A 25,000-nucleotide genomic window follows, 5' to 3' on the forward strand; every position below is an offset into this window, starting at 1 on the left:
ATTTCCCTCTGTCTTTCTCTTCCTCTGTCTCTCTTTTTCTCTCTCCCTCTGTCAATTCATTTTCAATTACCCTCTCTCTCTCTCCCCATCTCTCTCTCTCTCTCTCTCTCTCTCTCTATCTGTCTCCCTCTCTCTCGCTACTCCCTCTGTCGTACTCTCTCCATCTGTCTTACTCTCTCCCTCTCTCTCTCTCTCTCTCTCTCTCTCTCTCTCCCCCCATCTCTCTCTCTCTCTACTCCCTCTGTCTTACTCTCTTACTCTGTCTTTCTCTTCCTCTGTCTCTCTTTCTCTCTCTCCCTCTGTCAATTCATTTTCAATTACCCTCTCTCTCTCTCTCTCTCTCTCTCTATCTGTCTCCCTCTCTCTCGCTACTCCCTCTGTCTTACTCTCTCCCTCTGTCTTACTCTCTCCCTCTGTCTTACTCTCTCCCTCTGTCTTACTCTCTCCCTCTGTCTTACTCTCTCCTGCTCTCTACAGATTTCAGAATACCCCCCCCCCCCTCACCCATATCTCCATATCCCCGCATTTTCTACCATATCTTTCTCTCCACTCTCTCCCATATATCCCACTCTCCCCCATATATCCCACCAATGCAGGGTTTCTCAAACTCAGTCCTGGGTGCACGTTTTGGTTTTTGCCCTTGCACTATACAACTGATTCAAATAATCAAACCTTGATGATTAGTTGGCTATTTGAATGTAGTGTAGTGCTAGGGCAAAAACCAAAATGGCCCAGGACCGAGTTTGAGACACCCTGTGCCAATGAAGCACAGTTAAAATCCAACTCTCTTTTTCTCCTCATCTAGGTGGTCTGTTTATCAGGAACACGGATCAAGAGTACACAGCGTTTCGATTGGCTATCTTCCTGCACAACACCAGCCCCAATGCCACAGAGGCTCCTTTCAACCTGGTACCCCATGTCGACAACATCGAGACAGCTAACAGCTTCGCCGTCACAAATGCCTGTGAGTACGACCAGATAAGAGTTTGTGTATGTGTGCGCGTGTGCACTCAAACCTTGCACCACACACATAGAGAAAATCTCAAACGCCTGTGAGGTGTATATGAGGCTATCATTCACTATAGGAAGAGGGGCAAGGGGTTGCTGTGTCAGCATAGCTTGAGAACATGACTGATCTATGTCTACATTGAAATGAGAGAGGACTATGTGATGTTCAGATCCCTCAGGAAGTACATCTGCACTGTCAACCTAATGGAATCCCCATGGATCTCATCTTGGTAAATGGAGTTTAATGGAACTATTGGAACAGTTGGATTCCATGTGAATTACCTGGTCTTTCTTATGAGATAATCTCTGTCTAAACCTTCTTTCAATCGTCCCAGAGTTGTGTGTCATATTGAGGCCCAATAACTTGTTTTCTACGGTTGAGCCAGGCCAATTTCCACTGTGTGGAATTTGGCCCGAGGACTAAAGCTCTGTGGTTAATTTGGAAAATTGAATCAAGAGTAACAGAGGGAAATGAAAAGACACTATCATTTACTGGCTTGCCTGGAGATGGAATGGAATACATTATCAAAAAACGGCACCGGGGGAAGGAAATGAAGTGTGGTCGTGTGTTGGTGTATGTGTTGAATTAAGGATGCAGCTGCTGTCTTATCAAGACCAAATTTGGCAAAGTCATCCTCAACTACTCTCTCTCGCTAGCTGCTACTGCTGAGGGCAGCTTTGTTATGTCTATATGAAGGACTGTTGGTGACTTCCCTCTGACTGTAGAAGGCTGTGACTGGGCCTGATCACTGGAAATATACTTTGATTTCGGACGTTTGAAAAGGTCCTGAGAACATCGATATATGCCGTTGTCAGCGCTCACAAAAAAAAGACCAAAAAAAGATTGCCAAGCACTGGGCACAAACTGGTGATGCTTTGAGACGGAGCGTCTGCTTAGACCACTGCTCCACCGCAGTTCACAGTGATCTAGCAAGCCGCGAGAATACTGTGAATACTGATGATACCTGATGGTAATAGCGCATAATTGTTCATTATTTAGCGTTAAGCCTTCCCCAAACCATAGCCCTGACCTTAACCACTTGGAAATAATACCTAAATGTAACTATTGATTGTGGAACAAATCCATACAATTACATAAAGGGATATTATTTTGAATGATACAGTGCCTTCAGAAAGTATTCATACCCCTTGACTTATTCCACATTTAGTTATGTTTTTTCTTACCCATCGACACACAATTCCCCATAATGACGAAGTGAAAACATGTTTTTAGAAATGTTTGCAAATGTATTGAAAATGAAATATCTAATTTACATATTTACATATTCACACTCATGAGTCAATACATGTTAGAATCACCTTTGGTGGCGATTACAACTGTAAGTATTTCTCAGTAAGTCTCTAACAGCTTTGCACTCCTGGATTGTACAATATTTGCCCATTATTATTTTTTAAATTCTTCAAGCTCTGTCAAATTGGTTGTTCATCAATGATAGACAACCATTTTTAGGTCTTGCCATAGATTTTTCAAGTAGATTTAAGTCAAAACTCTAACTTGGCCACTCAGAATCATTCACTCTCTTATTTGTATGCAACTCCAGTGTAGATTTGGCCTTGTGTTTTAGGTTATCGTCCTGCTGAAAGGTGTATTCATCTCCCAGTGTCTGGTGGAAAGCAGACTGAACCGGAATTTCCACCATGATTTTGCCTGTGCTTAGCTCCATGCCATTTATTTTTTATCGTAAAAATCTCTCCAGTCCTTAATGATTACAAGCATACCCATAACATGATGCAGCCACCACTATGCTTGAAAATATGGAGAGTGGTACTCAGTAATGTGGTGTATTGGATTTGCCCCAAACATAACACTTTGTATTCAGGACAAAAAGTAATTTGCTTTGCCACATTTTTTGCAGTATTGCTTTAGTGCCTTGTTGCAAACAGGATGCGTGTTTTGGAATATTTTTTCTCCTACCACAGCCATGAAACTCTGTAACTGTTTTAAAGTCACCATTGGCATCATGGTGAAATCCCTGAGCAGTTTCCTTCTTCTTTGGCAACTGAGTTATGACTCCCCTTATCTTTGTAGTGAATGGGTGTATTGATACACCATCCAAAATATAATTATTAATTTCACCATGCTCAAAAAGATATTCAATGTCTGCTTTTTTCATTTTTAACCATCTACCAATCAGTGCCCTTCTTTGCAAGGCATTTGAAAACCTCCCTGGTCTTTGTGGTTGAATCTGTGTTTGAAATTCACTGCTCAACTGAGGGACCGTACAGATAATTATATGTGTGGGGTACAGAAATGAAGTAGTCATAAAAAAAAAAATGTAATACACCATTATTGCACACTGAGTGAGTCCATGCAACTTATTATGTGACTTGTTAAGCACATGTTCACTCCTGAACTTATTTAGGCCATAACAAAGGGTGTAACATATTCGCTGGGAGTCAGGAAGCAGGTGCACAAGGTGAGTTTAATAATAATAAAAGGCAGATAAACAAAACAAGAGAAGCATACTAAAAGAGACTAACTACTTATACTGCCTGATGACTGAGGCTACTGAGGGCTAAATAAAGGGAAGGTGATCTAGGTGATGAGGTCCAGATGTGCGTAATAATGGGGAGCAGGTGCGCATAATGATGGTGCCAGGACCGGTGGTCAGTAGACCGGTGATGTCGAGCACTGGAGAGGGGGAGCGGGAGTTGGCATGACAAAGGGGTTGACTCAAGACATTTCACCTTTTAATTTTTTATTAATTTGTAAAAATGTCTATAAACAGAATTCCACTTTGACATTTAGGGGTATTCTGTGTAGGCCAGTGACAAAAAAGTTGTAATTTAATCCATTCTAAACTCAGACTGTAACACAACTAAATGTGAAGAAAGTTAAGGGTATGAATACTTTATGAAGGCACTGTACAGTATATTGTATCGTTTTGACAATATTACAAGTTTTATTTCCCTGACCAATCAAAACTTGTTTTCTCATGTTCTCTCTTGTCTCTCTGCAGCAGACATATGGTGAGCAATATGTTTGGAACATCAAATCGCAATGAAATCACAGTATAGAATCATGAGAATCGCAATACATATTGTATCGGCACCTAAGTATCGTGATAATATTCTATCGTGAGGTCCCTGGCAATTACCAGGCCTAAACCTAAACCTTTGACATGTTTCTATTTTAACCCAATATCCTGTAACCACGTGGATTTAATGCATAAAAAAATAAACGTTGAATTTGGAAGGGAAATAATGAGATCTTGACGGACTGGGCTGCCATTGTGTGAAACAAGGACTGTTGAGGACTCTGTGTGATAAAACAGTGTTGATTGGTATCACTCTCTCACTATCTTGCTCTCTCTCTCTTTCTGTCTCTGTCTCTCAGACTGTGTGAAAGCTGGATAATTACAGACTAATGTTGCACGGTATACTGAAACTTCTGTACTTTTTCAATACTAGAACATGAAAAATGGTTCGGTACTAGAATTTTTGTTACATTCGGTACTTCTATCAAATGTATCTAGCGTCCTTTACTCATTGAGTGTGGATGAAGTCTGTCTATCAGCGCAGCCGATGTCCCCTTATATCGCGAGCGTACTGTGCATGCTACACTTAGTCATTGGTAGCTCTAGTCTGTCCTGAGGAACCACTGGGAGTCTGGGCTGCATCATGTTAGCTCCCCTCTCATACTGGCTCTAGTCTGTCCTGAGGAACCACTGGGAGTCTGGGCTGCATCATGTTAGCTCCCCTCTCATACTGGCTCTAGTCTGTCCTGAGGAACCACTGGGAGTCTGGGCTGCATCATGTTAGCTCCCCTCTCATACTGGCTCTAGTCTGTCCTGAGGAACCACTGGGAGTCTGGGCTGCATCATGTTATCTCCCCTCTCATACTGGCTCTAGTCTGTCCTGAGGAACCACTGAACTCACTGGGAGTCTGGGCTGCATCATGTTAGCTCCCCTCTCATACTGGCTCTAGTCTGTCCTGAGGAACCACTGAACTCACTGGGAGTCTGGGCTGCATCATGTTAGCTCCCCTCTCATACTGGCTCTAGTCTGTCCTGAGGAACCACTGGGAGTCTGGGCTGCATCATGTTAGCTCCCCACTCATACTGGCTCTAGTCTGTCCTGAGGAACCACTGGGAGTCTGGGCTGCATCATGTTAGCTCCCCACTCATGCTGAACAGAAGTTAACACACTTGAATAATGCAACACGACACGTAGACATGTTGAAACTGTTCATTACTGTATGCAAAACAATGTCTCGAACACTTTACAATGCAATGAAGTACAGGTAGCTTCCAGCTTTGTAGGCTAACTTTCCTTGCTAGCTTAAAGCTGACTGTAAGAATATATCACCAATTCACTAGCATAATACTTTTTTGTGATAGCATGCAAACCATAAAGCAAAATATGCTGACTTCAAAAAGGATTGCCACCAAAAACAATAATTGCCAAAAATCTTTATTTGATAATTTGTCTCCCTCGCCTCAGTCACGTCTATCCTTAATATATATATATGTATATGTATGTATGTATATATATATATACAGTTGAAGTCGGAAGTTTACATACACCTTAGCCAAATACATTTAAACTCAGTTTTTCACAATTCCTGACACGTAATCTGCGTAAAAATTCCCTGTTTTAGGCCAGTTAGGATCATCATTTTAAGAATGTGAAATGTCAGAATAATAGTAGAGAGAATTATTTATTTCAGCTTTTATTTCTTTCATAACATTCCCAGTGGGTCAGAAGTTTACATTCACTCAATTAGTATTTGGTAGCATTGCCTTTAAATTGTTTAACTTGGGTCAAACATTTCGGGAAGCCTTTCGCAAGCTTCCCACAATAAGTTGGGTGAATTTTGTCCCATTCTTCCTGACAGACCTGGTGTAACTGAGTCAGGTTTGTAGGCCTTCTTGCTTGCACACAGTTTTTCAGTTCTGCTCACAAATCTTCTATAGGATTAAGGTCAGGGCTTTGTGATGTCCACTCCAATACCTTGACTTTGTTGTCCTTAAGCCATTTTGCCACAACTTTGGAAGTATGCTTGGGGTCATTGTCCATTTGGAAGACCCATTTGCGATCAAGCTTTAACTTCCTGACTGATGTCTTGAGATGTTGCTTCAATATATCCACATAATTTTCCATCCTCATGACGCCATCTATTTTGTGAAGTGCACCAGTCCCTCCTACAGCAAAGCACCCCCACAACATGATGCTGCCACCCCCGTGCTTCACGGTTGGGATGGTGTTCTTCGGCTTGCAAGCTTCCCCCTTTTTCCTCCAAACATAACGAATGTCATTATGGCCAAACAGTTATATTTTTGTTTCATCAGACCAGAGGACATTTCTCCAAAAAGTACGATCTTTGTCCCCATGTGCAGTTGCAAACCATAGTCTGGCTTTTTTATGGCGGTTTTAGAGCACTGGCTTCTTCCTTGCTGAGCGGCCTTCAGGATATGTCGATATAGGACTCGTTTTACTGTGGATATAGATACTTTTGTACCTGTTTCCTCCAGCATCTTCACAAGGTCCTTTGCTGTTGTCCTGGATTGATTTGCACTTTTCGCACCAAAGTACGTTCATCTCCAGGGGACAGAATGCGGCTCCTTCCTGAGCGTTATGACGGCTGCGTGGTCCCATGGTGTTTATACTTGCGTACTATTGTTTGTACAGATGAACGTGGTACCTTCAGGTGTTTGGAAATTGCTCCCAAGGATGAACCAGACTTTCGGAGGTCTACAAAATTTTTCTGAGGTCTTGGCTGATTTCTAATGATTTTCCCATGATGTCAAACAAAGAGGCATTGGGCTGTAAGTAGGCCTTGAAATACATCCACAGGTACACCTCCAATTGACTCAAATTATGTCAATTAGCCTATCAGAAGCTTCTAAAGCCGTTACATCATTTTCTGGAATTTTCCAAGCTGTTTAAAGGCACAGTCAAATTAATGTATTTAATCTTCTGACTCACTGGAATTGTGATACAGTGAATTATAAGTGAAATAATCTGTCTGTAAACAATTGTTGGAAAAATTACTTGTGTCATGCACAAAGTAGATCTCCTAAAGTCTTGCCAAAACCGACTTCAACTGTGTATGCCTCTTCACTGTCCCAAAGTTTGGGGTCACTTAGAAATGTCCTTGTTTTTGAAAGACAAGCATATTTTTTTGTCCATTAAAATAACCTCAAATTGATCAGAAATACAGTGTAGACATTGTTAATGTTGTAAATGACGATTGTAGCAGGAAACAGCAGATTGTTAATGGAATATCTACATAGGCACACAGAGGCCCATTATCAACAACCATCACTCTTGTGTTCCAATGGCACGTTGTGATAGCTAATCCAAGTTTATAATTTTAAAAGGCTAATTGATAATTAGAAAACCCTTTTGCAATTATGTTAGCACAGCTAAAAACTTGTTATTGTTGTTCTGATTAAAGAAGCAATAAAACTGGCCTTCTTTAGACTAGTTGAGTATCTGAATCATCAGCATTTGTAGGTTTGATTACAGGCTCAAAATGGCCAGAAACAAAGTACTTTCTTCTGAAACTCGTCAGTCTAATCTTGTTCTGAGAAATTAAGGCTATTCCATGTGAGAAAATGCCAAGAAACTGAAGATCTGGTACAATGCTGTGTACTACTCCCTTCACAGAACAGTGCAAACTTGCTCTAACCAGAATAGAAAGAGAAGTGGGAGGCCCTGGTGCACAACTAAGCTAGATGACAAGTACATTAGAGTGTCTAGTTTGAGAAAAAGACACCTCACAAGTCCTCAACGGGCAGCTTCATTAAATAGTACCCGCAAAACACCAGTCTCAACATCAACAGTGAAGAGACAACTCCGGGATGCTGGCCTTCTAGGTAGAGCTGCAAAGAAAAAGCCATATCTCAGACTGGCCAATAAAAATAAAAGATGGGCAAAAGAACACAGACACTGGACAGAGGAACTCTGCCTAGAAGACCAGCATCCCGGAGTCGCCTCTTCACTGTTGACGTTGAGACTGGACAGAGGAACTCTGCCTAGAAGACCAGCATCCTGGAGTCGCCTCTTCACTGTTGACATTGAGACTGGACAGAGGAACTCTGCCTAGAAGACCAGCATCCCGGAGTCGCCTCTTCACTGTTGACGTTGAGACTGGACAGAGGAACTCTGCCTAGAAGACCAGCATCCCGGAGTCGCCTCTTCACTGTTGACGTTGAGACTGGACAGAGGAACTCTGCCTAGAAGACCAGCATCCCGGAGTCGCCTCTTCACTGTTGACGTTGAGACTGGACAGAGGAACTCTGCCTAGAAGACCAGCATCCCGGAGTCGCCTCTTCACTGTTGACGTTGAGACTGGACAGAGGAACTCTGCCTAGAAGACCAGCATCCCGGAGTCGCCTCTTCACTGTTGACGTTGAGACTGGACAGAGGAACTCTGCCTAGAAGACCAGCATCCCGGAGTCGCCTCTTCACTGTTGACGTTGAGACTGGACAGAGGAACTCTGCCTAGAAGACCAGCATCCCGGAGTCGCCTCTTCACTGTTGACGTTGAGACTGGACAGAGGCACTCTGCCTAGAAGACCAGCATCCCGGAGTCGCCTCTTCACTGTTGACGTTGAGACTGGACAGAGGAACTCTGCCTAGAAGACCAGCATCCCGGAGTCGCCTCTTCACTGTTGACATTGAGACTGTTGTTTTATCAATGTGATGTTATTTTAATGGACAAAAATGTTGCTTTTCTTTCAAAAACAAGGACATTTCTAATTGACCAGAAACTTTTGAACGGTAGTGTGTATATATATATATATATATATATAAAATTTGTTTTTGTTTGTTGTTGTTGCACAAAACAGGCAGTATACAAACAAACAAACAATAACAATATTATACAGTGCATTCGGAATGTATTCAGACCCCTTGACTTTTTCAAAATGTTGTTACATTACAGCCTTATTTTAAAATTGATTAAATAGTTTTTCCCCTCATCAATCTACACACAACAAACAATAATGACAAAGCAAAAATAGTTTTTTAGACATTTTTGCAAATGTTTAAAAAAAATTATAGACAAAAAATACCTTATTTACATAAGTATTCAGACCCTTTGCTTTGATATATTTATCACATTGACTGCTCTAGGAATCTGGTCAGTATCTGCAGGCTAATTTTTGATAACATCTCTGTCAGCAATGGAGATCCCTTTTATATCACTCTTTTTAATAAAACTTGTACGGCGTTGGGTTGCAAGCAGAATTCCCAGAAACCTCCTTTCTGAAGGGAGTAAAATAGAAATTCATGCTCCATTGTATCGAAGGCTTCATACAAGTCTTAGAAGACAATAAAACTAATCTTCAAAGATTAGATCAGAATAGTCAATATGGTTTAATTAACACCAGTCGGATACTTATAGATATAAACGAATGTCTATTCATGAAGCTAGACTGGGTCACCTCTACAATTGAGTCCAATACCACTTTCATTCTTTTTGCAAATTATATAGGGTAATATTTTGTAGTCGTTGTTGAGAAGACAGATTGGATGCTAATTATCCAGGAGAAGCAAGTCTTTCTTGGGCTTAGGGATCAATGTAATCAGACCTTTAGTTCAAACTGGGAGGGAGAGCATTATTTGCTATGCTTTCTGAAAGGACCTCCAAAAGAAAAGGGGCTAACTGTTGAAAAACAGTTTTGTAAAACTCAGCAGATATACCATCAGTCCCAGGAGACGTTTTATTATATTTAAGGTGTTCAATAGAATAAATTATCTCTTCAACTATAATAGGGTCATCACCAAAGTTCCCTCTAATTTATTTCGGCACTGAGCAATTTTCAGGCCTGCTGAGAGCAAACTTGAATGTTGTGAGAATTCTGTGCAACTTCCACCGTGCGTTTACTGTGAACACTGAGGCTGTACCCGCTTTTAGTTCCAGTTTTACTGTGAACACTGAGGCTGTATCCACTTTAAGTTCCAGTTTTACTGTGAACACTGAGGCTGTACCCGCTTTTAGTTCCAGTTTTACTGTGAACACTGGGGCTGTACCCACTTTAAGTTACAGTTTTACTATGAACACTGAGGCTGTACCCACTTTAAGTTACAGTTTTACTGTGAACACTGAGGCTGTACCCACTTTAAGTTACAGTTTTCACAGTGGCCAAGTAGGCTGCTGTGGCTATTTGATCATAATGCAGGCCTACCAGAGTGGCCTACCATCAAAAACAATGGAGAAAATGCAATAACATTTTAACATGGAAATAGCTGTTCTATCATTCAGCTTACAGTAGCAGCCAATGTATGTTCTTCAATGTAGGCCTACATTCCATCAGACATTAACCTGTTTATGCACTTGTCCTTCAGGAAAGGAGATGATGGAAAATGTTGTTTTGTTGTTTATTGGAAGAAACCAATTTACAAAATAAAATGCATTATTATTCCCATTCCATTATTACAGAGAATCAGACAAATGATGCTACCCTTGGTTACTTAGATTATTCAAGCCTGTCTCAAATGCAACACTGCCCCTTTAAGACAAAAAAAGCTCTTCACCAGACTCCCTTTTCAAAGTTGTCTAGAAATATACATGTTTAGTGCTCTTGTACTAAGCAATCTCTCCACTATTGCTGACTACAAATGATCTATAACTGGGCTAATATCTCACTGTCTAGCAAAGGATATGAACAAAATGTGCACAAGTGGCGACATGCAGCGCTCGTTTTGATCTCTAAACAAGCGGATCTACTCACCACCACTCATGCTGTAGTGTAAACACAGTCCAGTTCAAAGTAAATGGCACAAATCCACATATGGCAATGGTCTAGTTGCATATCGGCCTAGTGCAGCTCTGATTGGTTATGCCGCACTGGTCTGTGTAGAGTACGGGCTGAGTCGTGCATGCCAATGCAATAGAATCTTTCTCCGATGTGTTCTGCCTACTTCATTTTAATTTTTTATTTAACCTTTATTTCTCTAGGTAAGTCAGTTTTATTTTACAATGACGGCCTACCCCGGCCAAACCCTCCCCTAACCTGAAAGACACTGTGTCAATTGTGTGCCGCCCTATGGGACTCCCGATCACGGCTGGTTGTGATACAGCTCGGGATCGAAGCAGGGTCTGTACTGACACCTCTAGCACTGAGATGCAGTGCCTTAGACCGCTTCCATAGTTTGTTTTGTTTCGGAATGTTGCATGGAAAGCGGCTAATATTGCATTGATTTGATCACATTTACCACAGTAAAGAGAAACGTTGATAGTGTTAACTGACAGGAAAAACTCTAAAAGGTTGAGTGAAATTCAATCTCGAGCTTCTCTCTGGAGTGAGCTGCTCGGCAGACTGGGGGCTACTGCGCACTCGCTCACGCTCGCAGCTTAGAGTGAAAATTGGTCATCACACTGTTTCTGAGAATATGTTTTTTTACAATATACATTTCTGTAGAAGATAAAACAAAAGCTTTTTATTAGTTTGGGATTATCTGTGATGAGACCATTCATTTGTTGAATGGTATTCTTTTTAGAGTGGTATTTTTCTAACCTGAAAAGATAAAATTATTTTTGTTCATCATTCTAGATCTGACAAAGACTCCTTTTGCTTTCAGTTGAAACATATCATCCAACTCGTGTTGTAGATAAATCAGAACAGATTTGTCCTCTTCTGAAAGACTTTCAACAGGATCAACTTTTTATTATTTCCTTCTTTCCCCCCGTGTGATAGCAAATGACAGACAGGCAATAATCTTCAAAAAGTACATAGGTCCACCATCCCCCCCATACCACTCCTTCCCTGTGGGCCAGAAAACAAAGACATTTCAAAAAAAGATGAAAATACACTACCTTTCAACAGTTTGGGGTCATTTAGAAATGTTCTTGTTTTTTAAAGAAAAGCACATTTTATGTCCTTTAAAATAACATAAAATTGATCAGAAATACAGTGTAGACATTGTTAATGTGGTAAATGACTATTGTAGCTGGAAACGGCAGATTTTTATGGAATATCTACATAGGCGTACAGAGGCCAATTATCAGCAACCATCACTCCTGTTCCAATGGCACGTTGTGTTAGCTAAATCAAGTTTATCATTTTAAAAGGCTAATTGATCATTAGAAAACAATTTTGCAATTATGTTAGCGCAGCTGAAAACGTATTAAAGAAGCAATAAAACTGGCCTTCTTTAGACTAAGTTGAGTATCTGGACCATCAGCATTTGTAGGTTTGATTACAGGCTCAAAATGGCCAGAAACAAAGTACTTTCTTCTGAAACTCGTCAGTCTATTCTTGTTCTGAGAAATGAAGGCTATTCCAAGTGAGAAATTGCCAAGAAACTGAAGATCATGTACACTGCTGTGTATTACTCCCTTCACAGAACAGTGCAAACTTGCTCTAACCAGAATAGAAAGAGGAGTGGGAGGCCCTGGTGCACAACTAAGCAAGAGGACAAGTACATTAGAGTGTCTAGTTTGAGAAAAAGACACCTCACAAGTCCTCAACTGGCAGCTTCATTAAATAGTACCCGCAAAACACCAGTCTCAACATCAACAGTGAATAGGCAACTCCGGGATGCTGGCCTTTAAGGTAGAGTTGCAATGAAAAAGCCATATCTCAGAATGCCCAATAAAAATAAAAGATTAAGATGGGGTAAAGAACACAGACACTGGACAAAGGAACTCCGCCTAGAAGGCCAGCATCCCATCAACTTGCAACTTATTTTGTGACTTGTTAAGCAAATGTTTACTCCTGAACTTCTTTAGGCTTGCCATAACAAAGGGGTTGAATACTTATTGATTCAAGACATTTCAGCTTTTGATTTTTTATGACTTTGTAAATATTTCTAAAAACATAATTCCACTTCGACATTATGGTGTATTATGTGTAAGCCAGTAACACATCTCAATGTAATCATTTTTTAATTCAGGCTGTAACACAACAAAATGTGGAAAAGGTTGAGGGGTGTGAATATTTTCTGAAGGCACTCTGTGTGTTGAGCGATAGCTGAGATTGTTCTTTACAAAGTCAAATATACACTGAGCGTACAAAACATTAGGAACACTATCCTAATGATGTGTTGCACAACCTTTGCCCTCAGTTCAGCCTCAATTCATCAGGGCATGGACTACAAGGTGTCGAAAGCGTTCCACAGGGATGCTGGCCCATGTTGACTCCAATGCTTCCCACAGTTGTCATGTTGAGTGAATGTCCTTTGGGTGGTGGACCATTCTTTATACACATGGGAAACTGTTGAGCGTGAAAAACCTGCAGCTTTGCAGTTCTTGACTCACTCAAACCGGTACACCTGCTACCTACTACTATACCCTGTTCAAAGGCACTTACATATTTTGTCTTCTCCAAACCCCCTTTTTATTTGCACTGACTCCCTTGCACTGGGTCGATGTAATGTTTTGTACACAGTGCAATTATCTCTATGGTCAGTAAGGGGAGTGGCCAGGATGTTAACAGCGTTCCTTACTACGCCAGCGTTCCTTACTACGCCAAGTGAAAGACCTGTCATTAGGAAACTTTACTCTTCAAATATCTGTCATAGTAAATCTTTCTATAAACTGCCTCAAACTTGTTTTCATAGAAGTTGACTGTCCCGGAGGCCATCTATCAATTAAATGATTCAGAGCAATATTCCAATCCCCGCCTATTATAAGTAAATCATTAGGGAACTTGGTTAGCCAATGGAGAATACGCTTTTCCAAATAACTGATTATTTTTTAAGTTTCAAATTGTACCCAGAAATTTTTGTAATAATAAATGTCATTGTTGATTACAGGAAAAATAAAGTGACCAGAAGGGTAACAATCTGAGTGCAAAACATTGCCATTGAAATTATTAGAGTGGTGACTCATTGTAATGAACACGATGGGAGACAGAGAGCTGGTTTCAAGCACAGGGCGCATCAGGAGTTTATTGTAAAGGACCACAGAAGGAGGCAGGTGGCTGGGTCCAGGGGCAGGCAGAAGGTCATACACAGGAGGAGGCAGGTAGCTGGGTCCAGGGGCAGGCAGAAGGTCATACACAGGAGGAGGCAGGTGGCTGGGTCCAGGGGCAGGCAGAAGGTCATACACAGGAGGAGGCAGGTGGCAGGGTCCAGGGGCAGGCAGAAGGTCATACACAGGAGGAGGCAGGTAGCTGGGTCCAGGGGCAGGCAGAAGGTCATACACAGGGGTCCAAACAGGCAACAGTACAGGCATGGAAAAGGCTCGTAACGTCATCCAGGAGATCTGGCAATAGGTTGATAACAGGATATCCGATAGGCGAAAGTACAGGCAGGGAATAGGCAAAAGGCGTTGTTAGTGAGGCAGGCAAAAACTACCATACACGGGAGGAGTAACTCACGGGAAACCCAGAGCTCTGAACGACGTGTGTCACAAAACAAACAATACCTCACAGTGATGGGGTGCAAAGAACTGAACTAAATACTGTGTGATGATGACATGCAGGTGTGTGAACAGGTGATCAGAATTCAGGTGATTGGGATCTGAAGAGTGAGCTGCGTTCAGGGGATCTATGTGGTTGAGAGTGTAAGTTGGAAGCAGACGTCACAGTAGCCCCCCCCTCCACGGTGGCCTATGAAGCTGAGCAGGGGGCCTCCCCCGGGGACGTGGAACTGATGGTGGAAAGCTAGGATCATGGCTGGGTCGAGGATGTCCTGGGCGGGTACCCGGGACCGTTCTTCGGGTCTGTACCCCTCCCAGGCGCTTGGAGTCAAGGAGGGCTTGGACGGAATCAGCCGGCCACTGGAGGATGGAGAGGGCTGTACGTCACAGGCTTGAGAAGGGACACATGGAAGGATGAGGACATCCGGTAATGGCGGGGCAACTGGAGATGGTAGGTGACAGAATTGATGTGGTGTATTATTTTGAAGGGACCAATGAACCGGGAACGTTTTGCAGGGGTCACAAAGCCGGATGTCCTGGGTAGAGAGCCGCATATGTTGCCCAGGGTGAAAGAGTGGAGTAGGTTGGCGAACCGTTTCTGGGAGAGGGAAGCTTGATGCCTGTGCTGATGTGTGGTCTCCCAAACCTGCTCGCTCCAACGAAACCACTCACTCATCGACGGCAGGCACATTTCCGGGCTCTGTCTCCCATGGGAACACGGGGGGTTGGTATCTGAGGACACACTGAAAAAGAGTGAGATGGAGTGAGGAATGCACCAGGGAGTTTTGTGCGTTTTCAGCCCAGGCTAGATAACAACTCAACTTGTGTGTTTTTTTGGGTGCAGTGTTGGCGAAGGTACTTCCCTATTTCCTGATTCAGGCGTTCCGTCTGCCCATTGGTTTGGGGATGGTATCTGGAGGATAGGCTGATGGAGACCCCCAGTTGGTTGCAGAAGGCTCGCCAAACTCTGGAGATGAACTGGGGTCCCCGATCTGAAACAATGTCTTCCGGGATCCCATACAGACGAAACACCTGTTGGACCTTGCACTCGGCCATTTCCATGGCATTATGTAGATGCAGAAAGGGGATGAGTTGGCACATCTTACCACTAGAATAGTAGTGAAGCCCGAAGAGTCTGGCAGATCAGTGAGGAAATCCATGGTGATGTGGGACCATGGTCTGTGTGGTGTAGGTAAAGGCTCGAGCTTACCTGTAGGTAGTTCGCGAGGGCTTTTTGCCGATGCACAGATGGGACAGGAAAGAACGTAATCTTGGACATCTGCTGTTAGGGATGGCCACCAGAATGTGCGTGTCAGTAGCTCTGTGGTCCAGGTGATCCCAGGCTGGCAGAACTCAGCGAGGTATGGCACCACTGCATTAGTTGGGGTCTGACGGACACCGGAACGTAGGTCTTGCCTGCAGGGGTGTCGCGAGGTCCTGGGTTGTGGCGTAGGGCCTCTTGGACCCCTGATTGGATTTCCCACTGTATGGGTCCCACGACACAAGACTGAGGCAGGATGGGCTCGGGAGCTGGGTTAGAGGAAGGGGAATCAAATAGATGGATAAGGAATCAGCCTTCACATTTTTATTGACAGGCAGATAGGTGACAGTGAAGTTGAAGCGTGTGAAGAAGACGCCCAGCGAGACTGTCTGGGGGTTGAGCCTCTTAGCACTTCTTAAGTACTCCAAATTGCGGTGGTCGGTAAGGACAAGGAATGGGTGAGGAGCTCCCTCTAACCAGTGGCACCACAGTGTACAGTTTTTTTGACTGGTAAGAGCTGAGTGGGGAGCGGTTGTGCTGCTGCAGTTTCGGATGAACCGACGGTAGTAGTTGGAAAATCCTAGGAAACGTTGTAGTTCCTTTACGGTGGTAGGTTTGGGCCAGTTAAGCACGGCCGTGACTTTGCCTTTATCCATGTTAACCCCTCCTGGTGTCAACACGAAACCTAGGAAGGTTACCGTAGTAACGCGAAAGGCGCTGTTCTCAGCCTTGACATAAAGATGGTGATCCTGTAGCCGTTGGAGGACCTGTTGCACATACTGTACGTGTTCTGCAATGGAGTAAGAGTAGATCAAGATATCGTCAATGTACACGATGAGGAACTGGTTGATCATGTCCTGGAAAACTTCATTCATGAAGGACTGGAAGACTATTCGTAGTGACAGGTATTCGTAGTGACCCCTAACGGTGATGAACACCGTCTTCCACTTATCCCCACTTTGGATACGGACCAGGTTGTAAGCACTACGCATGTCCAGTTTGGAGTAGATGGTAGCCTGTCCAACTTGTTCTTGTTCGAGTTGGAATGGCCAACTCCGATTCTTCTGTAGAGGTGGCTCGACAGGGTAGATTGAAGCATTTCGTAAAACAGGCGGGAGACCATGACAGCAGTTCCCTTTGCCACCAGGAGATGGCAGTGTTGTGAAGGCTTAGCCAGGGGTGACCGAGGATGAGAGGTTCTTTAGGCGAAGACGACACCATTAACTGAGGTTCCGAGAGGTTGTAAATCCAGCACATTAATCCTAAAGGGAGGATTAGCAGGGATTAGTTTGACTCTTAACTGTTGTGCCAATTGTTCGTCAATTAAATTACCTGCGGCCCCCGAGTCCACTCGTCCCTCCACAAACTGAGTGACCCCATCAGCAGAAAGAGCCGGGATACCAAACTGCCTTTGGGTAATATTCAAAAATTGTAGAGGGGGGAATCGGACAGTTATTGAGTAGGTGGTTACTCTCTCCACAATAGAGGCACAGGTAATCACGTAACCTCCGATGTCTCTCAGCAGGCGTGAGAGGGGTGCAGGCCGAGTTGCATGGGTTCGGGGCTTTTAGACCGTAGTGGACGAGAGAAGGGCGTGGAAGACTCGCAGGCCATGGGCGACTGTATAGGTCTGCAGAAGACTCGCAGGCCATGGTCGACTGTATAGGTCTGCAGAAGACTCGCAGGCCATGGGCGACTGTATAGGTCTGCAGAAGACTCGCAGGCCATGGGCGACTGTATAGGTCTGCAGAAGACTCGCAGGCCATGGGCGACTGTATAGGTCTGCAGAAGACTCGCAGGCCATGGGCGACTGTATAGGTCTGCAGAAGACTCGGAGGCAAGTAGCTGGGTCCAGGGGCAGGCAGAAGGTCATACACAGGGGTTCCAAACAGGCAACAGTACAGACAGGGAAAAGGCTCATAACGTTGTCCGGGAGATCAGGCAATAGGTTGATAACAGGAAATCAGATGGGCTAAAGTACAGACAGGGGGGAAAAAAAGGCATTGTTAGTGAGGCAAGCAAAAACTATCATACACGGGAGGATTAAATCACGGGAAAAACAGAGCTCCGAATAGAAGTGTGTCACAAAACACACAAAACAATACCTCACAATGACGGGGTGCACAGAACTGAACTAAATAGTGTGTGATAATGACATACAGGTGTGTGAACAGGTGATCAGAATTCAGGTGATTGGGATCTGGAGAGTGAGCTGCGTTCAGGGGATCTATGTGTTTGAGAGTGTGAGTTGGAAGCAGACGTTACATTCGTGAACTGTGAGAGAGCCATAAATAATTTCCCTACTGCGATCTCCAGAAGTTGACGTCAGTAGAAATTGAATTAGACTCTTGAAAAAACCATATATCGGTTTGAAAGCTGTTTCGATAATAATAATAATAATAAGGCTTTGTGCTTTACATTATTTCTAGCATTGAGTCAGTCTCGTCTCTCCTGTCTCTCTCACTGTGTGTGAATGACGTCATTAGGTCTTAAAGAGGTCTTATATAAGAAGAGATTGCTTCTTCTATGCACATGTTGTTGATCAGAACAATAAATAAGTCCCAAATGTAAAGGAAACAGATTGTTTGTCATCTGCAGTCTCATGAAATCAGCCAAAAGAAGATCAATAACTCACTGCATTCACACACTCCTATTGAATATGCATTCACCATGTAAATAGACCAAAGCTACATCTTGATTTACCCAGTTTATCAATAGAGATTTACCATTCAAATAAATATTTACCATTATGTTGTTTTGTTAGTTAGATTGATAAAAGCAAAGTGAAATTGATTGTATGATTATATAATTGATTCGTTAATGCATATGTGGCTGATAAACTGACATCAAACATTTCAAATGTAATGATATTGAACTCAAAAGATCTGTCTCGTTTTGGTATCGTTTTGGTATCAATTATTGTGATGGTATAGAGTATCGTGATACTAAACCTGGTATTGGTATCGAAGTGAAAATTCTGGTATCATGACAACACTATTACAAACTGACTCTCATACCGTGTGCTGTCCTGGGCAGGACGTGTGTGTGTGTTTGTGTGTGTGTGTGTGTGTGTGTGTGTGTGTGTGTGTGTGTGTGTGTGTGTGTGTGTGTGTGTGTGTGTGTGTGTGTGTGTGTGTGTGTGTGTGTGTGTGTGTGTGTGTGTGTGTGTGTGTGTGTGTGAGTGTGTGAGTGTGAGATACTGTGTCAGTAGTGACCTGGGGTCTGGGCCTGTTCTTAGGGTTCCGCTCTGATGAACTTGTGTGTGTGGAACAGCAGTGGTGGATTAGTGTCTTATTGTCTGTAATTGTTAGAGCTGGAGAAAGGACTCTGCTGGATATCCACTGTCTTATTCCATTACCATTCTCTCTCGCTCTCTCGATCTGGGAGATGTGAGGCAAGGTTTTGTTCCAGTCCACACCCAGAAACAGGGTCTCACTCCAGTCACAGTAACAGGGTCTTTCTCCAGTCACAGTAACATGATCTCTCTCCAGAGAGAATATCACTCCTGTCACAGTTACAGGGTCTCTCTCCAGACAAGGTCTCCCTCCAGTCACAGTAACAGAGTATCTTTCCAGTCACAGTAACAGGTCTCTCTCCAGACAGGGTCTCTCTCCAGACAGGGTCCCACTCCAGACACAGTAACAGGGTCTCTCTCCAGACAGGGTATCTCTCCAGTCACAGTAATAGGGTCTCACTCCAGTCACAGTAACAAGGTCTCCAAACAAGGTCTCACTCCAGTCACAGTAACAGGATCTCTCTCCAGACAGGGTCTCTCTCCAGTCACAGTAACAGGGTCTCACTCCAGTAGCAGGGTATCTCTCCAGACAGGGTCTCACTTTAGCCTCAGTAACAGGATCTCTCTCCAGACAGGGCCTTTCTCCTATCACAGTTACAGGGTCTCTTTCCAATCACAGTAACAGGGTTTCTCTCCAGACAGGGTCTCACTCCAGTCACAGTAACAGGGTCTCTCTCCAGACAGGGTCTTTCTCCTGTCACAGTTACAGGGTCTCTCTCCAGACAGGGTCTCACTCTAGTCACAGTAACAGGGTTTCTTTCCAGACAGGGTCTCTCTCCAGTAACAGGGTCTCTTTCCAATCACAGTAACAGGGTTTCTTTCCAGACAGGGTCTCTCTCCAGTCACAGTAACAGGGTCTCACTCCAGTCACAGTAACAGGGTCTCTCTCCAGTCACAGTAACAGGGTCTCACTCCAGTCACATCAACAGGGTCTCTCTCCAGTCACAGTAACAGGGTCTTTCTCCAGTCACAGTAACAGGGTCTCTCTCCAGACAGAGTCTCACTCACTCCAGTCACAGTAACAGGGTCTCACTCCAGTCACAGGGTCTCTCTCCAGACAGGGTCTCACTCCAGTCACAGTAACAGGGTCTCACTCCAGTCACAGGGTTTCTAACACACACACAGTTTGTTTTACTCTCTTTCTGGGGACTAAGCAATTGATTCCCATCAAAAGTCCTATTTTTCCTCACCCCTAACCCTAAACCTAACCCCTAACCCTAAACCTAACCATCGCTCTAAGCCTTAACCTAACGCTAACCTTAACCCCAAACCCCTAACCCTAAACCCCTAACCCTCGCTCTAAGCCTTAAGCTAACGTTAACCTTAACCCCAAACCCCTAACCCTAAACCTAACCCTCGCTCTAAGCCTTAACCTAACGCTAACCTTAACCCCAAACCCCAAACCCCTAACCCTCGCTCTAAGCCTTAACCTAACGCTAACCTTAACCCCAAACCCCAAACCCCTAACCCTAACTCTAAGCCTTAACCTAACGCTAACGCTAACGCTAACCTTAACCTCAAACCCTTAGCCCTAAACCCAACCCTCACCCTAAACCCAACCCTAGCCCTAAACCTAAACCTAGCCCTAAACCTAACCCTATCACTAAACCTAACCCCTAAGCCTAAAATAGTATTTTTCCATGTGGGGACCGGCGAAATGTCCACACATTTCCTTGTTTTACTATCCTTGTGAGGACTGCTGGTCCCCAGAAGGATAGTTGAACCAAACACACACACACACACACAAACACACACACACACACGCACACACACACACGCACACTCTGGGATCATCAGGGGAGGAGTGTTTGGGAAATGAAGCGCTGCTCCTTGAATGTATCCGTCTGCTCCGACAGTTTTCCCTCTTTTTCCTGAGGCGGGGAATAACAAGCGGAACAATTTCATCTCGCTCACTCTCTATCTCTTTTCCTCTCTCCATCGGTCTCTCTCTCTCTCTCTCTCTCTCTCTCTCTCTCTCTCTCTCTCTCTCTCTCTCTCTCTCTCTCTCTCTCTCTCTCTCTCTCTCTCTCTCTCTCTCTCTCTCTCTCTCTCTCTCTCTCTCTCTCTCTCTCTCTCTGAGTCTTTTACCTTCTTTCTCCTCTAAACAGGTGTGGTAAATCAATCTCTAAATGAAGCTCCGGCTCTTGCTCTGGCGTGACCGGCATGCAGAATGAAAATGGTAATTGTCTGACCTTCAGTAGTTCTCTGAAGCGTCTCAGAGGCCTGAATCAACGATCAAGTATATCACTCCTTCATTCAGGAACAACAGATCTCAGGGTCACATGTTTTCATATTCACAATTTTTTTCAGTGTGTGTGTGTCTGCGTTTGTGTGTCTGCGTTTGTGTGTGTGTGTGTGTGTGTGTGTGTGTGTGTGTGTGTGTGTGTGTGTGTGTGTGTGTGTGTGTGTGTGTGTGTGTGTGTGTGTGTGTGTGTGTGTGTGTGTGTGTGCGTGTGTGTGTGTTGTCTCATCTGTTTGATGTCTCTCAGTCAGTAGAAGCCCTCTTCCTGTGGATGCAGTATTTGTAGTCTCTGGATTATAGAGAACAGTCATTTATTAGCATGGAGAAGAGCTGCACTGAGCTACTTACTTTGTATGTGTCTGTGTGCATGTGCTTGTGTGTGTGTGTGTGTAATCAACAACGATGACAAGGATATATTGACAGTAATGATGTTGATGATATATGATGGTGACGATGAAGAGGACAATAATCATGATGATGGTGGATCATAGGTCGGGAAGCTGTTTGTTTATATTTGTTCTTATATCGTTTTTTAAAATTCGCTCACATACGGTAGACCTTTCATGAAGTCATGCATGGCAGGATTGTGTTGATGATGTAATCATGGAGAATATATCTCTGTCTTGCCCATCCATTTAGGGAAACCAAATAAAATAAAAATGTATTTGTCACATGTTCCGAATACAACAGGTGTAGAAGACTTTACCGTGAAATGTTTACTTACAAGACTTTCCGAACATTGCAGTGTTAAAAAGTAAGAAAAATGAAAAATTTGCAAAAACTCAAAAAGGAAATAGTAATGATGACAATAATGAGACTATAAACAAGGAGTAACAAGACTATGAGTTAAAGGGGTTAGTGGGGGTAGGAGGTAGTGGAAGTAGTGGAGGTACGAGGTAGTGGAGGTACGAGGTAGTGGAAGTATGAGGTAGTGGAGGTAGTGGAGGTATGAGGTAGTGGAGGTAGTGGAGGTATGAGGTAGTGGAGGTAGTGGAGGTGTGAGGTAGTGGAGGTAGTGGAGGTATGAGGTAGTGGAGGTAGTGGAGGTATGAGGTAGTGGAGGTATGAGGTAGTGAAGGTAGTGGAGGTATGAGGTAGTGGAGGTAGTGGAGGTATGAGGTAGTGGAGGTAGTGGAGGTATGAGGTAGTGGAGGTAGTGGAGGTATAAGGTAGTGGAGGTAGTGGAGGTATGAGGTAGTTGAGGTAGTGGAGGTACGAGGTAGTGGAAGTATGAGGTAGTGGAGGTAGTGGAGGTATGAAGTAGTGGAGGTATGAGGTAGTGGAGGTAGTGGAGGTATGAGGTAGTGGAGGTATGAGGTAGTGGAGGTACGAGGTAGTGGAGGTACGAGGTAGTGGAGGTACGAGGTAGTGGAGGTACGAGGTAGTGGAGGTTGTTGAGGTAGTAGAGGTACGAGATAGTGGAGGTATGAGGTAGGGGAGGTAGTGGGGGTACGAGGTACTGGAGGTAGTGGAGGTACGAGGTAGTGGAGGTATGAGGTAGTGTAGGCAGTGGAGGCACAAGGTAGTTGAGGTAGTGGAGGTATGAGGTAGTGGAGGTATGAGATACTGGAGGTAGTGGAGGTATGAGGTAGTGGAGGTATGAGGAAGTGGAGGTATGAGGTATGAGGTAGTCGAGGTATGAGGTAGTAGAGGAATGAGGTAGTGGAGGAATGAGGTAGTGGAGGTATGAGATACTGGATGTAGTGGAGGTAGTGGAAGTGGAGGTATGAGGTAGTAGAGGAATGAGGTAGTGGAGGTATGAGTTAGTGGAGGTAGTTGAGTTAGTGGAGGTAGTGGAGGTACAAGGTAGTTGAGGTAGTGGAGGTATGAGGTAGTGGAGGTATGAGGTATGAGGTAGTCGAGGTATGAGGTAGTAGAGGAATGAGGTAGTGGAGGAATGAGTTAGTGGAGGTATGAGATACTGGATGTAGTGGAGGTAGTGGAAGTGGAGGTATGAGGTAGTAGAGGAATGAGGTAGTGGAGGTATGAGTTAGTGGAGGTAGTTGAGTTAGTGGAGGTAGTGGAGGTATGAGGTAGTGGAGGTAGTGAGGGTATGAGGTAGTGGGTGTATGAGGTAGTGGAGGTATGAGGTAGTGGAGGTAGTGGATGAACGAGGTAGTGGAGGTAGTGGAGATAGTCGGGGTATGTGGTTGTGGAGGTAATGGAAGTTTGAGGTATGAGGCAGTGGAGGTAGAAGGTAAAAGGTAGTGGAGGTATGTCAGAGTAGCCATTTCATGGCTTGGGGGTAGAAGCTGTTCAGAAGCCTTTTAGTCCCAAACTTGGCGCTCCAGTTCTGTTTGCCTTGCGGTAGTAGAGAGAATCTATGAGCCTGGTATAGAATCTATGAGCCTGGAATCTATGAGCCTGGTATAGAATCTATGAGCCTGGTATAGAATCTATGAGCCTGGTATAGAATCTATGAGCCTGGAATCTATGAGCCTGGTATAGAATCTATGAGCCTGGTATAGAATCTATGAGCCTGGAATCTATGAGCCTGGTATAGAGGTCCTGGATGGCCAGGAGCTCAGCTCAGCCCAAGTGATGTACTGGACCGTACGCATTACCCTCTGTAGAGCCTTACAGTCATACTGGACCGTACACAGTCATACTGGACCGTACACATTACCCTCTGTAGAGCCTTACAGTCATACTGGACCGTACACATTACCCTCTGTAGAGCCTTACAGTCATACTGGACCGTACACATTACCCTCTGTAGAGCCTTACAGTCATACTGGACCGTACACATTACCCTCTGTAGAGCCTTACAGTCATACTGGACCGTACACATTACCCTCTGTAGAGCCTTACAGTCATACTGGACCGTTCGCATTACCCTCTGTAGAGCCTTACAGTCATACTGGACCGTACACATTACCCTCTGTAGAGCCTTACAGTCATACTGGACCGTACACATTACCCTCTGTAGAGCCTTACAGTCATACTGGACCGTACACATTACCCTCTGTAGAGCCTTACAGTCATACTGGACCGTACACATTACCCTCTGTAGAGCCTTACAGTCATACTGGACCGTACGCATTACCCTCTGTAGAGCCTTACAGTCATACTGGACCGTACACATTACCCTCTGTAGAGCCTTACAGTCAGATGCCAAGGAGTTGCCATACCAAGCGGTGATGCAGGGGGTTGCCATACCAAGCGGTAACCTTCCGGTTACTAGTCCAACGCTCTAACCACTAGGCTACCTGCCGCCCCGTTTCTGACCTCCCTATTGGCTGTCTCATCGTGTAGTACATGTAGTATATGCAGCTGATAGCTAGATAACATGTATTTATCTAATAGAGCAGAAGGTGTAAGGATGGAGCTAGATGACATGTATTTATCTAATAGAGCAGAAGGTGTAAGGATGGAGCTAGATGACATGTATTTATCTAATAGAGCAGAAGGTGTAAGGATGGAGCTAGATGACATGCATTTATATAATAGAGCAGAAGGTGTAAGGATGGAGCTAGATTACATGTATTTATATAATAGAGCAGAAGGTGTAAGGATGGAGCTAGATGACATGTATTTATCTAATAGAGCAGAAGGTGTAAGGTTGGAGCTAGATGACATGTATTTATCTAATAGAGCAGAAGGTGTAAGGATGGAGCTAGATGACATGCATTTATATAATAGAGCAGAAGGTGTAAGGATGGAGCTAGATGACATGTATTTATCTAATAGAGCAGAAGGTGTAAGGATGGAGCTAGATGACATGTATTTATCTAATAGAGCAGAAGGTGTAAGGATGGAGCTAGATGACGTGTATTTATCTAATAGAGCAGAAGGTGTAAGGATGGAGCTAGATGACATGTATTTATATAATAGAGCAGAAGGTGTAAGGTTGGAGCT

At 43.9% G+C, this 25,000-nt stretch overlaps 1 protein-coding gene across 8 annotated transcripts in view; it reads left to right on the plus strand.

The window, feature by feature from the left end:
- The window catches only part of LOC139549532 (glutamate receptor 4-like), a 163,299-nt gene that overhangs the window by 4,617 nt on the left and 133,682 nt on the right, over positions 1-25,000 (plus strand). For all 8 annotated transcript variants that reach the window (XR_011669900.1, XM_071360123.1, XM_071360125.1 and 5 more), the window contains exon 2: positions 806-964. Coding sequence is in view for 7 of the 8 variants with exons in the window: in XM_071360123.1 (XP_071216224.1) it covers positions 806-964 (159 nt within the window). In the remaining variant the exon portion in view is untranslated. The remainder of the gene's footprint in view (positions 1-805; positions 965-25,000) is intronic.

The sequence above is a fragment of the Salvelinus alpinus genome, chromosome 22 (genome assembly GCF_045679555.1).
Source record: "Salvelinus alpinus chromosome 22, SLU_Salpinus.1, whole genome shotgun sequence".
NCBI classification, from domain to species: Eukaryota; Metazoa; Chordata; class Actinopteri; order Salmoniformes; family Salmonidae; genus Salvelinus; species Salvelinus alpinus.